This window comes from Anomaloglossus baeobatrachus, chromosome 6 (assembly GCF_048569485.1).
Source record: "Anomaloglossus baeobatrachus isolate aAnoBae1 chromosome 6, aAnoBae1.hap1, whole genome shotgun sequence".
Classification (NCBI taxonomy): domain Eukaryota; kingdom Metazoa; phylum Chordata; class Amphibia; order Anura; family Aromobatidae; genus Anomaloglossus; species Anomaloglossus baeobatrachus.
In genome coordinates, this window is record NC_134358.1 from 455,571,129 (window position 1) to 455,587,494 (window position 16,366).

General features: G+C 43.1%; 1 protein-coding gene across 2 annotated transcripts in view; it reads left to right on the forward strand.

Annotated features, from left to right (window-relative positions):
• Window positions 1-14,507, forward strand: part of THRB (thyroid hormone receptor beta) — a 506,718-nt gene extending 492,211 nt beyond the window's left edge. For both annotated transcript variants that reach the window (XM_075315285.1, XM_075315286.1), the window contains 4 exons: window positions 9,393-9,598; window positions 10,867-11,013; window positions 11,533-11,791; window positions 13,916-14,507. In XM_075315285.1, coding sequence (XP_075171400.1) covers window positions 9,393-9,598; window positions 10,867-11,013; window positions 11,533-11,791; window positions 13,916-14,157 — 854 coding nt within the window. In that variant the 3' untranslated portion in view covers window positions 14,158-14,507. The remainder of the gene's footprint in view (window positions 1-9,392; window positions 9,599-10,866; window positions 11,014-11,532; window positions 11,792-13,915) is intronic.
• Window positions 14,508-16,366: the final 1,859 nt, after the last annotated feature.

The window sequence follows — 16,366 nt, forward strand, 5'->3', positions numbered from 1 at the left end:
ATCCTGGGACCGCTCTCAATCTAGATACACCAGATGGTGACGCAATAGTTAATGATCTTATATTTAACATCAATAAGATGTTGAATATTTCCCCACCAGCTCCTCCGGTGGAGGAGTCAGCTTCGCAGCACGAGAGAATCCATTTCAGATACCCTAAGCGTACATTAAGCACTTTTCTGGACCACGCTGACTTCAGAGACGCAATCCAGAAACCCCACGCTTATCCTGAAAGGCGTTTTCCTAAACGACTTAAAGATACACGCTACCCTTTTCCCTCTGAAGTGGTCAAGGGTTGGACCCAGTGTCCAAAAGTGGATCCTCCAATTTCCAGGCTTGCAGCCAGATCCTTGGTTGCTGTTGAAGATGGAGCGGCACTTAAGGATGCCACTGACAGGCAGATGGAGCTCTGGCTGAAATCCATCTATGAAGCGATTGGAGCGTCATTAGCGCCTTCTTTTGCGGCCGTATGGGCACTCCAAGCTATCACGGCCGGGCTTGCGCGAGTCGACTCTGTCACACGTGCATTTGCCCCGCAGGTAGCACCATTGACCTCGCAAATGGCGGCATTCGCGTCGTACGCGATTAATGCTGTTCTTGACGCTACAAGCCGCACGGCAGTGGCGTCAGCCAACTCAGTTGTTTTGCGTAGGGCTCTGTGGTTGAGACATTGGAAAGCAGATTCTCATTCCAAGAAGTGCTTAACCAATTTGCCTTTTTCTCGTGACCGATTGTTTGGAGAGCGTTTGGATGAAATCATCAAACACTCCAAGGGTAAGGACTCTTCCTTACCGCAACACAGACAAAACAAGCCCCAACAGAGGAGGGGTCAGTCTGGTTATCGGTCCTTTCGAGGACAGGGCAGGTCCCAATTCGCCTCGTCAAAAAAGACTCAAAAGGACCAGAGACGTTCAAATTCTTGGAGGTCTCAGTCACGCCCAAAAAGACCAGCCGGAGGAACCGTTGCCAAAACGACGTCCTCCTGACTTGCGGTCTCCGATGCCCACACCCGCGGTCGGTGGGAGGCTGTCCCACTTTGGCGACATTTGGCTAGCAAATGTCAAAGACCGTTGGGTGAGAGATATTCTATCTCACGGGTACAGGATAGAGTTCGGTTCTCGTCCGCCAACTCGTTTCTTCAGAACTTCTCCACCACCAGACCGAGCCGATGCTCTGTTGCAGGCGGTGGCCGCTCTAAAGGCGGAAGGAGTGGTGACCTCCGTCCCTCTTCAGGAACAGGGTCACGGTTTTTACTCCAATCTGTTTGTGGTCCCAAAAAAGGACGGATCGTATCGTCCCGTCCTGGATCTGAAGTTGCTCAACAGACACGTAAAAGTCAGGAGGTTCCGGATGGAATCCCTACGCTCCGTCATAGCCTCAATGTCTCAGGGAGATTTTCTAGCATCAATAGACATCAAAGATGCGTATCTCCACGTGCCGATTGCACCAGAGCATCAGCGTTTCCTACGTTTCGTCATACACGACGAGCACCTACAGTTCGTAGCGTTACCCTTCGGTCTGGCAACAGCCCCCCGGGTCTTCACCAAGGTCATGGCAGCAGTAGTAGCTGTTCTGCACTCGCAGGGTCACTCGGTCATCCCGTACCTAGACGACCTGCTTATAAAGGCATCCTCTCAAGAAGCATGCCAACACAGTCTGAAGGTGGCGCTAGACACTCTCCAGACTTTCGGGTGGATTATCAACTTTCCAAAGTCTCATCTAACCCCGACCCAATCTCTGACTTATCTTGGCATGGAGTTTCATACTCTATCAGCGATAGTGAGGCTTCCACTGGACAAGCAGTGCTCGCTACGGACCGGAGTGCAATCTCTCCTTCAGAGCCAGTCGCACTCACTGAGGCGCCTCATGCATTTCCTAGGAAAGATGGTAGCAGCAATGGAGGCAGTCCCGTTCGCGCAGTTTCATCTGCGCCCTCTACAATGGGACATTCTACGCCAATGGGATGGGAAATCGACGTCCCTCGACAGGACTGTCTCCCTCTCTCAGACTGCCAAGGATTCTCTACGTTGGTGGCTTCTCCCCAACTCACTGTCACAGGGAAAGTCGTTCCTTCCCCCGTCCTGGGCAGTGGTCACGACAGATGCGAGCCTATCAGGGTGGGGAGCGGTGTTTCTCCACCACAGGGCTCAGGGGACGTGGACTCAGGAAGAGTCCACCTTGCAGATCAATGTTCTGGAAATCAGAGCAATCTACCTTGCCCTGCGAGCCTTCCAACAATGGCTGGAAGGCAAGCAGATTCGGATTCAGTCGGACAATTCCACGGCGGTGGCGTACATCAACCACCAAGGGGGAACACGCAGTCGCCAAGCTTTTCAAGAAGTCCAGCGGATTTTGACGTGGGTGGAAAGCAGAGCGTCCACCATATCTGCAGTTCACATCCCAGGCGTGGAAAACTGGGAAGCAGACTTTCTCAGTCGCCAGGGCATGGACGCAGGAGAATGGTCCCTTCACCCGGACGTGTTTCAACAGATCTGTTGCCGCTGGGGGTCGCCGGACGTCGATCTGATGGCGTCACGGCACAATAACAAGGTCCCAGTTTTCATGGCACGGTCTCACGATCACCGAGCGCTGGCGGCAGACGCCTTGGTTCAGGATTGGTCGCAATTCCGACTCCCCTATGTGTTCCCACCTCTAGCATTGTTACCCAGAGTTCTCCGGAAAATCAAGTCCGACTGCCAGCGAGCCATACTCGTCGCTCCAAATTGGCCAAGAAGGTCGTGGTACCCGGATCTGTGGCATCTCACGGTAGGCCAACCGTGGGCACTACCAGACCGTCCAGATCTGCTGTCTCAAGGGCCGTTTTTCCATCTGAATTCTGCGGCCCTGAACCTGACTGTGTGGCCATTGAGTCCTGGATCCTAGCAGCCTCAGGTTTATCTCAGGGAGTTGTTGCCACAATGAGACAGGCTAGAAAACCATCCTCAGCTAAGATCTATCACAGGACGTGGAAGATATTCTTAGCGTGGTGCTTGGCTCAAGGGTTTTCTCCCTGGCCATTTGCATTGCCAATTTTTCTTTCCTTCCTGCAGTCTGGGCTGGAAAAAGGTTTGTCCCTTAGCTCGCTTAAGGGTCAAGTCTCCGCGTTATCCGTATTCTTTCAGAAGCGCTTGGCACAGCTTTCTAAAGTACGCACGTTTCTCCAAGGAGTTTGTCATATTGTTCCTCCTTACAGACGGCCATTGGAACCCTGGGATCTGAACAAGGTTCTCCTTGCTCTTCAAAAGCCGCCTTTCGAGCCTTTGAAAGAGGTTCCCCTTTCTCGGCTTTCACAAAAGGTAGTTTTTCTTGTAGCGGTCACGTCTCTTCGAAGAGTGTCCGAGCTGGCGGCGTTATCTTGCAAGTCTCCCTTCCTGGTATTTCACCAAGACAAGGTGGTGCTGCGTCCAATTCCAGAGTTTTCTCCCAAGGTGGTTTCTTCCTTTCATCTCAATCAGGATATCACTTTGCCATCTTTGTGTCCGCATCCAGTTCACCAATTTGAAAAGGGTTTACATCTGTTGGACCTGGTGAGAGCACTCAGGATTTACATTTCTCGCACGGCGCCTCTACGCCGTTCGGATGCGCTCTTTGTCCTAGTCGCTGGTCAGCATAAGGGATCGCAAGCTTCCAAATCCACCCTGGCGCGGTGGATCAAGGAACCAATTCTTCACACATACCGTTCTGCTGGGCTTCAGATTCCATCTGGACTGAAGGCCCATTCTACCAGAGCCGTTGGTGCGTCCTGGGCGTTGAGGCATCAGGCTACGGCTCAGCAAGTGTGCCAGGCGGCTACCTGGTCGAGTCTGCACACGTTTACCAAACACTATCAAGTGCATACCTACGCTTCGGCAGACGCCAGCCTAGGTAGACAGGTCCTTCAGGCGGCGGTGGCCCACCTGTAGGAAGAGGCTGTATGACAGCCCGTTCATGTGGTATCTTTTTACCCACCCAGGGACTGCTTTTGGACGTCCCACTGTCTGGGTCTCCCAATTAGGAGCGAAAAAGAAGAAGGGAATTTTGTTTACTTACCGTAAATTCCTTTTCTTCTAGCTCCAATTGGGAGACCCAGCACCCGCCCTATCTGTTTTTAGGGTTTCGTTTTTTCGGGTGCACATGTTGTTCACGTTGTTTCTTAAGTTCTCCGATCTAGTTATCGGATTGAATTTGTTTTTGAAACTGTTATTGGCTTTCCTCCTTCTTGCTTTGGTACTAAAACTGAGGAATCTGTACTCCTACGGGAGGGTGTATAGCCAGAAGGGGAGGGGCCTTACACTTTTAAGTGTAGTTCTTTGTGCGGCCTCCAGAGGCAGTAGCTATACACCCACTGTCTGGGTCTCCCAATTGGAGCTAGAAGAAAAGGAATTTACGGTAAGTAAACAAAATTCCCTTCTTTATCTCATTTTAATTTAATTTTCTTTCATTTTCATTTAACTTAGTTGCTGAATATTCCCTTAGAATAGTAGAATCTGGAGCGAGTTCATCTTCCCCTGCCCCCTCTTTATAGTATGACACATGATTTACACTCAAAAGTCAGGTCTGAAAATGTAAAACATAAGGTTAGGACCCCACATAGTGGCCACATCGCATCCGTGCAAGCCGTCACAGTTTTCAAGTTTGTTAAAATTATATTATTCGTGATTGCATAGGTTCACGTATAAAACCTGTAAAAGTGTGGGGTTTATAACAATTAACAATTCAGGGTTAATTATTAATTTGAAAATTAGATTTGCAAACCGGTGCAGTTTTCCCAACTTTGGTCGCTGTGGTACATACAACAAAGTGCACAGAGCAGTATAGAGGCAACCGGTTCCTTCAGCGTTGTATTATGGATTCATAGGCATCATTTTGTTTTTTCTCCTAAATAAGTTTTTCTTGTCCTATCTCTCTTGATGAATTGCTGAAAAATGCTTATTGTTGGCTCTTATGCATTTTTTTGGACTGCGGGTACACTCACGCGCCATAGATTCTCTCATGCAAGAGAATTGGGCTGATTATGCAATGAAAGTGGAAGACAGGTATCTTTTATTGTGGTCCAATTCTCTCATATTTGAGAATTGGAGTGCAGTTGCGAACAAGATGGAGAGATTAATTTCTCCATCTTCTCCATTGTCTGTTTCAGCATATACCGGACTGCACTCAGATGTCATTCAAGTGCAGTCCAAAGTTTTGCACACACCCATGGACTTGTATGGGAGTGGGCTGTTCGATATACAGTGTTTCCACTCATATCCTGTCCACCACCATTAACTTGAGAACAGCGGCAGCTATAGGCATAGAAATGGTGTCTAGGTATAGTAAAGTAGCCATGTGCTACGAAATGAAACCACCTATTGCGCCACCTGGTGGAAAAACGTGTAGGGCATCACCAATTCAATACCTTCGACACCTTGCATACAGAAATGCTATGATATGAAACCCATGACCCCCCAAAACATTGAATGCTGGTCACGCATATGGCGCTCATTTAACTTTGATGCTCAAAGTGGCCACCGTCAGCTGCAATGCACATCTGGACTCTGGACAGCATACTGAATCTTGTTGCACGTTGTGCAATATGGTAGGTGACACGTTTACACAAGCATTTGTGATATGTCGTCGTAGGTCCTGCAATGTTGGTGGAAGGGTCGCATACACCTGCTGTTTGATGTGACCTCACAGAAAGAAGTCCAATGGGGTCCGGTCAGGTGAGCATGGAGGCCACTCCACCCAGCCACCATACCCAATGACTTGTAGGAAGGTCTCCATGAGGTATTGCTTCACGTCCGCAGCCTTGTGAGTTTTACACGTTCTAATCATAGCATTTCTGTATGCAAGGTGTCGATTCATATTAAATTGATGATGCCCTACAACTTTGTAATTCACTTTTTTTCCTCTATCTCATTCCGTTTTCGAGATAAAAATGCTAACTCCATTGTTTTCCACCAGGTGGCGCAATAGGGGGTTTCATTGCGTAGCGCATGGCTACTTTACTATACCTAGACACCACTTCTATGCCTATAGCTGCCGCCGTTCTCAAATTAATGGCGGTGGACAGGATATGGGTGGACACACTGTTTGCTGTCAATTGCAGCATGCAACGAATCAGCAAGAGAAAAAAAAGGGCTGGTTGCCACTGCCCCGCAATATAACATTTGGCTGAGTGCTATCCAATTTAACACGGTGTTATATGCTAGTGTGCGTGCAGCCTAAAGATCACATAATCCTTTAAAGAAGTATCAAAATAATGTACCTTAAGGCCCCAATACACAATAGATTAAAGTCGGCTGAACAGACAGATGACGTTGGGGAAGATAAATATCCGGCATGTCTGATTTTGGACTGTCGATCCTTTCGTTCTCTCATACAGGACATGAGTGTTTGGAACCATTGTTTGGCTGACAAAGTGCATGGGGGGGCTTTAGTCTTCAGCGTAAAAAAACAAGACAATTCTGAAAGTATATAACCTGTGTCACAGAGAAAAATGATGATGACCGTTAGATGTGGGGTAAAAACAATCCAAGGAGAAGGTACTGGAAAAGCAGACCAGGGTAGACAAACCACATGTCACTGGGGCGAATGACAGGATCAGGACACCTAAGCTGACCCTCAGACTGCGTAACCTGTGCTGTACCTCAGCTCAGAGGTTGGCTGGATGGTAGCGAGGTCTGAGTCACCAGGCTGTCCCTGACTCCTGTCCTAGTCCTGATGTAATTCCCCTCGCCCACCTCCACCCGAGGGGTGAGCTTGGACCGTGAACACAAACCCCACAACATGGGAAAATGTCAACTCATACACACGGCAACTACACACAAAGGAGCCACTAAAAGTGCACAAGGGGAAACAAAATAAAAGAGGGGAAGAAAACCGACTACTGGGAAACTTCCATACCGTACAACCAGCACACCATGAACTGCTGCAGCCTGCACCATTGCTGCAGCCAACAAAGCAAAACAGAGAGAGGTTTTATCCAGCCCCTTTCCCCTGCTGGCCAAGCTTCCAAATGAATGAAAATAACCAGCACCCTCTGCTGGAAGCAGAGGGTATATATAGGACCTGGGAGTGGTCCAAACCGGAAACATCTGACCAGGAGACAGAAGCTGCTGAAAGGTAAACAGAGATTAACCCTCTCCTCCCCAAAAGGAAAGGGAATTCATTTAATCAGAGTCTCACAGGGAAAAGTGAGACTTTGACCCAGAACCTGTCACAAGACTCCACAACATAGAGAAGACCGTGACGCCGCAGTTCAGGTCATATACTTCCAGAATTGTGTTGGAGGATATAATCTATTATATCTAATGGCAACCCTCTTATATTGTTTTCCTTATTAAGAGCAATCTCATATATTTTACTATTGTGCTGATACATATGGGCTGGTTTTTCAATTCTTGCATATTATACAGTTTAAACCAGAAGTTTACATACACTATCTAAAAACACACATATTCATGTAATTCTCACAATCTGACATGAAATCAGAATAAACCTTTCCCGTTTTAGGTCAATTAGGAACCAAAATTATTTATATTTGTCAAATGCCAGAATAACGAGAGAGAGAATGTTTTTTTATTACTTTCTGCAAAGTCAAAAGTTTACATAGATTTCATTAGTATTTGGACATGGGTGAGACCAACCCTTTTTATCAAGTGTATAAACTGCACATTGTATGATTTATTGATCCGGATGTATTAACCATCAGGTAACACTCATACATATATGTTACCACCATGAGCATACCCACTTAATTTAAACCCAGGAGACACCACTGTGACCTCGGCTTGGTTCCCTCTGGGTAATGGTCGGCAATATTGAGTTAACATATATGGTTATATGCCTGTCCTTTGGATGAATCACTAACTCTATATATGATACTGTATTACTATGTTATTATGTGAGGTTTGGTTCCCATTGGAACACACCTAATTTAAATTTAAGCAATAGACAGGATTGTATTTTTGTGCCTTTCACCCGGATCATAGCAGTTTACTTCACAGTGTCTATGAACCTTGGATACTGACGTGTTGATGAACCTTTTGGTACTTGTCTGATAAATTTGATATATTACTGACTGTTACCATCCCCCATTTGAGTGGTGGTTCCAACACTGGTTTTTCTTGTCCTTTCGGACATGAGTGGTGTTTTCTTTTGTTTGCACAATGCTTTTATGGTTGCAGCACTACGCAACTTTTTATAAAAAGTCTAATTAAAAGTTATGTATTATCCCCTCTATTACTGCTGATATTTACCTTTACTATTTGGTCCCATTGTACTTAAATTGTATGACCTGGGTGAAATGTTTTGGATCTCCTTCCACAAGCTTCTCACAATATTTGGTAGGAATTTGGGCCCATTCCTCCTGACAGAACCGGTGTAACTGAGACATGTGTGCAGGTCGTGTTGTTCGCACCGGCCTTTTCAGCTTTGCCCATACATTTTCAATAGGATTGAGATCAGGGCTCTGGTTTGAACTGTAAATCCTGCTCTTTACACCCTATGCCCATATATTATTGCTTGTTATAAGTTTATGAAATTATTACTTTGCATTTATTATTTGGTATAACTAACTTTGGCACAGTTATCGTGTTGTTGGATTTACCTTAGAATTTATGCACTGTATTGTAATTCAGAGAAGGACAGTGTTACCTTTTTCAGGGGCCTCTGATTGTTACAAGTCAGTTGTGACTTTTTAAATGTTTTTAATTGTTTTTTGGACTTAGGTTGTAATAACTCCTACCTTTTTAATTGGGGATCCTTCCTTAGCGAACTGCTTTTTCTTGACTTTTTTTCCCTGCACCTATTGTAGTTACACCCCGGCATGGGGGAATGATTCCTGCTATTGTGCAGCCATTAAGAATCTGTGCAGAATCTTCCCACCAGCACTGAACACATCAATGAAGCATTCTCAGAGGAAATCAATAAAACAATAGGGGCGCTATAATAATCATAATATTTAAGAAACAAAAACTTTTTTTTTTTTAATAATTTCAATTGGAAAATTGTAGTTCTTATGTAAATGTAATTTAATCACAGGACAACCACTTTAAAGGGCAGATACTATTATTGAAACTGAAGTATGAGATGGTATGAATGAACGATAACATGTTGTTTTTTAATCTCCGCTAGTGTGATCTTTCCCATTCTGCATTTATTGATACTGGTTATATCATGCATAAATGCATAGTACAAAGTCATTTTAACAGATTAATAGTTACTGGTGAATTACATCCAAATGTGTTTTAGGGTGATATGCCATTTAGGGTGATCCATGTAGTCAGATTAAAGTAAAGCTTATATTTACTAAACATTTATGTTCCATCTCACCTTCCCGCCAGTCATCCTTGGAACGATGATCCATATAGCGTCAAACAGAAAAAATATCTTCAGGATACTTATTCATATGTATGTTCATTCTTTTAAAGTGGTTTTGGATGACAGCAAGCGTTTGGCAAAAAGAAAGCTAATAGAAGAAAACAGAGAAAAGAGGCGCAAGGATGAACTGCAGAAAACCTTGGTACAGAGGCCTGAACCAACAGCAGAGGAGTGGGAGCTCATACAGGTGGTCACTGAAGCTCACGTGGCCACCAACGCACAGGGAAGTCACTGGAAACAGAAGAGAAAATTTCTGGTAAGTAAAAAGTCATTTTGGCAGGTGCTGGGGACTGACTCAGCCTTTTTGTAGAGCATGGTACATGGCTTCTAGACGTTCTTGTTCTAGTATGAAATTTTCATGGACTTTGTTCAACCGAAGAAAGACCACACAACTGAGAGCAATAAATGTTGGTAAAAGTACAAATGTAAAATAAAAAAATATATTAATGTATATTAGCTCTAGGTGACGTAACTCAAAATGCAACTACATGAACATGAAAATGGAGTTTAAGTAATAATTTCTTAATCTTTCCTGGACATTACATATAAACATATTATACATATATATTAAAAAAAACAGGGCCCCAGAGGGTAATGAAAACGACCCACGGGGATCATTGGAGGAGTATCAATAGATAAATCAAAGAACAAAATATAAATGGTGGTAGTATTCTATTGAAAACATTATATAAATGATGGACATACAGTATGTAGGTGGATAACACCTTAATATAATGCCAATATGAATTACATATGAATATGTATAAGAAAATAATATAATAAATAACTCAGAAATAAATAATATAATATATGCCAAACTAACATTTGATAGATATATAAATGAGAATAGTGCATGTGTTATGACTTTTGGAACTCCGATCCATCGGCCAGGTCAGTAGTCTCGGGCAGATGGACTGGAGGCTCGCGAATCTCTTAAGATCCAGAATCCCTAGTTTGGCTTTTAATTAGCTAAAATATCATGAGTGTGACACGCTGCAATGATGGCGTTCTGCCAGGATGGGTAATCTAAACTCACGCAGGAAAGTAAGAGATTCACGAGCCTCCATTCCATCGGCCACAGACTACTGACCTCGTTGATGGACCAAAATCCCAGAAATCGATCCGTCCAACTCTTAACAAATTGGCAAAGTGTCTTTGCTAGACCATACAGTTAATTGTATCACAAGTGGAGAAACATATTTCTCAGGTGTATCAAGTAAAGAAAAATAAAGCACAAGAGCTGTACAATGTATGTAAATGATAAGTGCATAATGCTAACTAATTCTATATAGAAACACCACAGATGGTAAAGAAAAGTCTATACGAGAGATAACCTCACAGTCCCTGTGATGGCATTGGTGAATATGAACTCCATTTTCATATCCATGTACTACTGAATGAAATAAATACATTCATCATTCTTGAGTTTTCCACACTTTGTATGCCCGCTTTCCAGTTAATATATCCTTATAGTGGTTTCTCTTATAGTATATCATGTCTGTATTATGTTCTGTTTCACACCAGCCAGAAGATATTGGACAGGCTCCTATAGTTAATGCTCCAGAGGGTGGAAAAGTGGACTTAGAAGCCTTCAGCCAGTTTACAAAAATAATCACCCCAGCAATTACAAGAGTGGTGGATTTTGCCAAAAAATTACCTATGTTTTGTGAGGTAAGTAATATTATCTGGTAAAGAAAACGACAAGCAGGATTCATGGTAGACAACGGTTTTAGAGTATGGACAGAAAATAATCATGAACCAAAGAGGTAACAAGTAGTCAGCATTAATGAGACTGTCTTATAGGAAATAAATGGAGTGGAAGTCAGTGTTATAGAAAGAAAAGAAAGATCAGTCCCACATTAATGTAGAATTTTGTGTAAACTGCAACCTATTTATGCATGTATCTGCTCCATGGGGCTTTGCAAGGTCCAGGTCTTTGGTCCAGAGCCCTTTTCTTGGGATCTCTGGGAATAGATGGATTAGTGATAACTTTTAATTCTGGGTATATATTGTGAGGTATAGCCTACCATATTATATAGGTGGATAATGGATTAAAAAAAAAATGTTCCAAAAATTGTCTAGAACCATGCAACAAGTTTATAGAATTGGTTTTGAACTTGCATGGGTGGACTGAAATGTAAGTGGAGGCAGTAAACAAATGTCATACTAAATGAGTTTTCTCATTTCCAGCTGCCATGCGAAGACCAGATCATCCTCCTCAAAGGTTGCTGCATGGAGATCATGTCACTCCGAGCTGCAGTGAGATATGACCCAGAAAGTGAGACATTAACACTGAATGGGGAGATGGCAGTCACAAGAGGACAGCTGAAAAATGGAGGACTAGGGGTGGTATCTGATGCTATCTTCGATTTAGGCGTATCGCTGTCCTCATTCAGTCTTGATGATACCGAAGTCGCCTTGTTGCAGGCTGTGCTGCTTATGTCATCAGGTGGGGGCTATTACATTTATCCATTATAATATTATCATTTACATTAAAGGGTACTACATGCTGTGGACAGACATGTTAACGATTCTTGTCTCCTCAAAGTACATTGCTTCAGCACCTGGTGATATACACTTGGTTGTTGAAAGCCTTAGGGTGCATATTTTAGACAGCGTAAAGAGTGAAAAAAAATAAAATTTGAAGCCCCACCACAGGCTGGATTTTATCAGTGCTCTAAGGGGTACTTTGCACGATACGACATCGCTAGCCGATGATAGCGATGCCGAGCGCGATAGTACCCGCCCCCGTCGCACATGCGATATCTTGTGATAGCTGCCGTAGCGAACATTATCATTACGGCAGCTTCACACGCACTTACCTGCTCTGCGACGTCGCTCTGGCCGGCGACCCACCTCCTTCCTAAGGGGGCGGGTCGTGCGGCGTCACAGCAACGGCAGGCGGCCAATAGAAGCGGAGGGGCGGAGAGGAGTGGGACGTAAACATCCCGCCCACCTCCTTCCTTCCGCATTGGCGGTGGAGACAGGTAAGGAGATGTTCATCGCTCCTGCGGCTTCACACACAGCGACGTGTGTTGCTGCAGGAACGAGGAACAACATCGTATCTCCTATTGGTGCGACATTATGGAAATGTCCGACGCTACACAGATCACCGATTTACGACGCTTTTGCAATCGTTTATCGGCGCATCTAGGCTTTACATGTTGCGACGTCGTTACCGGGGCCGGATGTGCGACACTTTCAATTTGACCCCAACGATATCGCAGTAGTGATGTCTCAACATGCAAAGTACCCCTAAGACTAGAGGCACGGGGTCTTGAACAGTCTCCTGGCTGTTATAGCAACCCATTGACGGCTGATGGGCGCAAAGAATGAGGCACCCTCCTGCCAGTATACTGTTAATGATGCTAATCACAGTGCCATTTAACAGGTTAACAGTTGTGGGTAGAGCTCCACTGTAGGCAGATCCTCGCTGTGACATGGAGCCATTATCTGCTGGGTATGGAGAGAGCTCAGTCTGTGAGACAACTCTATACACCCACTCCTGACTTACGCCATATATTTACAGGAGATATCAGGAAGGAGTTAAACAACCTTACCACATGATTTACAATATAAAGCCAAACCAAATTTTGTTCCAAAAGGAAGAAAAACCTTCATTTCCAGACAACTGTTTATGCGTTCTTGCCACTATTCAGTGCAAAGAAGGAAACTGGTTGGCTAGATGAGAGACCTATAACAGAGGATTAGGGAATAACGTTTCTTCTTGAGGAGAGCACCAAGTTGGCACATGGAAGCCTATAGTCCCTCTTCTCTTCCTCCTTACAAAGGCTAATTGCACACTTTCTTCCCAGTCAACATTGCCTGGCCTATAAGTCTCCCTACATCGACTCGGTACTCTGATCAGGAAGCCATGTTTCTCATCAGGATGGACCATAACACACATAAGCCTTAGAAAATAAAGAAAGGTAGTATAGATGTTTAATCATTCAAGGGTAATTGCCTTATAATAATAAAAAAAAAATCCTGTTCTCAAAAAGGTTGTCCACTTCCACAAATTACTTTTAGATATGTTTAAAATATGGTTACAAATAACTTACTAATAATACATTTTATTGTCAAAAATTCCCTGATCTTTAGCTGTCAGCCGTGGTCTCAAATTCAGCAGCTACATATTAGACCTCATGCTCCACACAGGAAAGTGTTACCTGTAGCAGGACATCATCAGGCTTGTGGCTGACTGCTCCTTTCAATAGCTAAGCCAGCTCCCTTTTTGGTCATGGCTGATGTATAGACTGAGAAGGGGGCTTGCTTAGCTATTCAAGTGTGTACTCTGACCACTCCATTTATACAGCTCAGATGATATGGTAAGATGTGCTTTGCTGTGTTCGAAACCCAAGAATGACTACTGAGAATTGGGGTAACTTTGAATATAAATATATAAATGAATAAGCTTTGTATAATCATATTGGAAAAAAATTCTATCATTATTTTTTGGGGAAATGGACAACCCCTTTAAGGATATACAACACATATAATGTATTATTATGTATTTATGTATAACATTTCATAAAAAATGTAAACAATATTGAAAAACATTTTTTGTTGGCAGATCGTCCTGGTCTCTCCAGTGTGGAAAGAATAGAAAAGTGCCAAGAAGGTTTCCTCTTGGCATTTGAACACTACATTAATTACAGGAAACACAACGTTGCACACTTTTGGCCAAAACTGCTGATGAAAGTCACCGACCTCCGCATGATTGGAGCCTGCCATGCCAGCCGGTTCCTGCACATGAAAGTGGAGTGCCCCAATGAACTGTTTCCCCCACTGTTCTTGGAAGTGTTTGAGGATTAGAAGAGACTGTGCTTCTGGTTTCTTGGCACTACTGGGGTCTCCCCTTCCATTCCATTGCCTCCGTCACTTTTTTTGTTCTCGTCCGTTCTGAATAGACATGGATGAAAATGTTCCTCTAATGCGGGTACTCGTGACTATCGTGTTTTTGTTATTCTGTCCTTTTGATGTGAAGTTTATCCGTGGAAGTTTAACCCCTTTTGTGCTGAAGTGGCCGTCAAGACATTACTCATCAGAGCGTTTGACGGTCCTTCAAGTTCTTAAGTGGTTTTTTGGAAAAGAAAATGTGCAAAGAAAAAAACACAAAAAAAAAAAACAAGAAAAAAATATATATTAACTTGCATTCACCAGCACTACGGATCCTACACAGAAAAGGTATTCTCAGATGTTGTGCCTGCGGCTAAAAACCCTACTGACCATCTCCCATGGTGATCACTTACTCGTGCAATGTGGGGCAGTTCTAATCATTCACAGCTGCATATATACACCATTTCCTCCGTGAAGAAGGCAGATATTTGATTTTATCACGAGATGATATTTTTTTAATTTATTTTTTTAAAACAAATGATAACGCCCCTTATTTGGCACACACTGCGCCCACGGCTGGGGATAAATTGGTAGCATGTTTTTGAATTGGTTTGTAGAAAGAGTATTTAGCCTGATAAAACCCTAAATAATTATACCTTTATACTGAAGAAAGAAAATGATAATCCTGAAAGAATGTATTTTTTTACTCTAACTCCCCTTTTCCAATATCCTCTTATTTTTTTTATTACGAAAGATACAAGCTAAGCTGACCTGGATGTTAAAGTATGACTTTACATTGCTCACTCTTGTGTTATATAGTTGATGTTTATAGGATGACTGTACAGAACTAGTTCCTTGATTCTGCACATTCCCTTCTCAGGTATTTGAAAGTAAACCTCTAGGAATTCCATTAATGTCTCACCGTTTTCTGATCCCCTTACTTTTGCATGACGATATGCATTGGAATCGGTCTTGTGCCACAAGTCACACGATGATCACTTGGCACTTTGGGAATTGGTAACCTCACACTGTCGTAATAATAGGCCATACTAGGGTGACATTTGAACTCCTGAACTGTGATATATCCATATACTCAATTGTACTACCTCCTTCATTACCCACATTATAACAGTGCCTAGCAGAGAAGCAGTTACTTAGGTCATGTTCAGATCTGCTTCAGTGCCACATATCCTCAAACCTATTAGTATATTGTATAGAAAGCAAGACTATCCACATTACATGTTCAGGGCTCTAGGTCATGCCAGATTATAGATTTTGGCAGACATATTTTTCTATTATAAAATTAACATATAAAATATAAATTGATGCAGCATAGCTCCCCAGCTTCTGACAGCAAAACCAAAACCATAGTATATACAGTATGTGGAATTCAATTCTGCATCATCGTCTACTATTTTCAGGTGAAATGCTTCAAAATAAATTGTGTGTATTTGTCTAAAATTCTGTTTATATTAACCTACAGCCCCAAAGTCTGGTTATTACCCACCAGAGAGGACAGCCACGTGCCTTTAACCATCACTCATTTATCTCATCCGTCAGCTACGAGGATCAATTTTTGCCATTCTGTACCTAGCTTATATTTAAGGAGAGACCCGAAATCTGAAAAGCAGCACACACATGACATATCTTCCTACTCATTCACTAGTAGTGAAAGATACATTTTGAGACTTTTTTTTTACAGAGTTTCGAGAAAACTCTGCACAAATGCAATTTATTGTAAAACATAAAGATAAGATGTTACTTTTAGCTTAAAAAAATGAAAAAGGATTTTATTGATGCAGAGGTGTATATGAATAGCAATGGATTCTCCATAGGTAGTTGTTGATTATAAATTGGCTGATTTTTTTAGATCAATTAATGCTTTTCGTCCTTTAATTGTTTTTAAAAGGAACCTGTCCGCAGGTTTTTAGACCCAAAAGTAACATTATAACAGTAAAGTACCTGTAATGACGAGTACTTCCATACCTTTATATTACTAGTCCGGTTCCGAGTCTCCTACTCCATCAGAAAACTCTTATGACAATGAGCTCACAAGTGAAGGAACTTGGCCTGCACTTACAGATTTCTGGCCTCTTGTCCTCCTGGAGCCGACCTACTACCAGAGATTGACAGGTGACTATTCCCTGTGACCTGTTCTCTAAGTCAACATCTTCTGCAGACACAG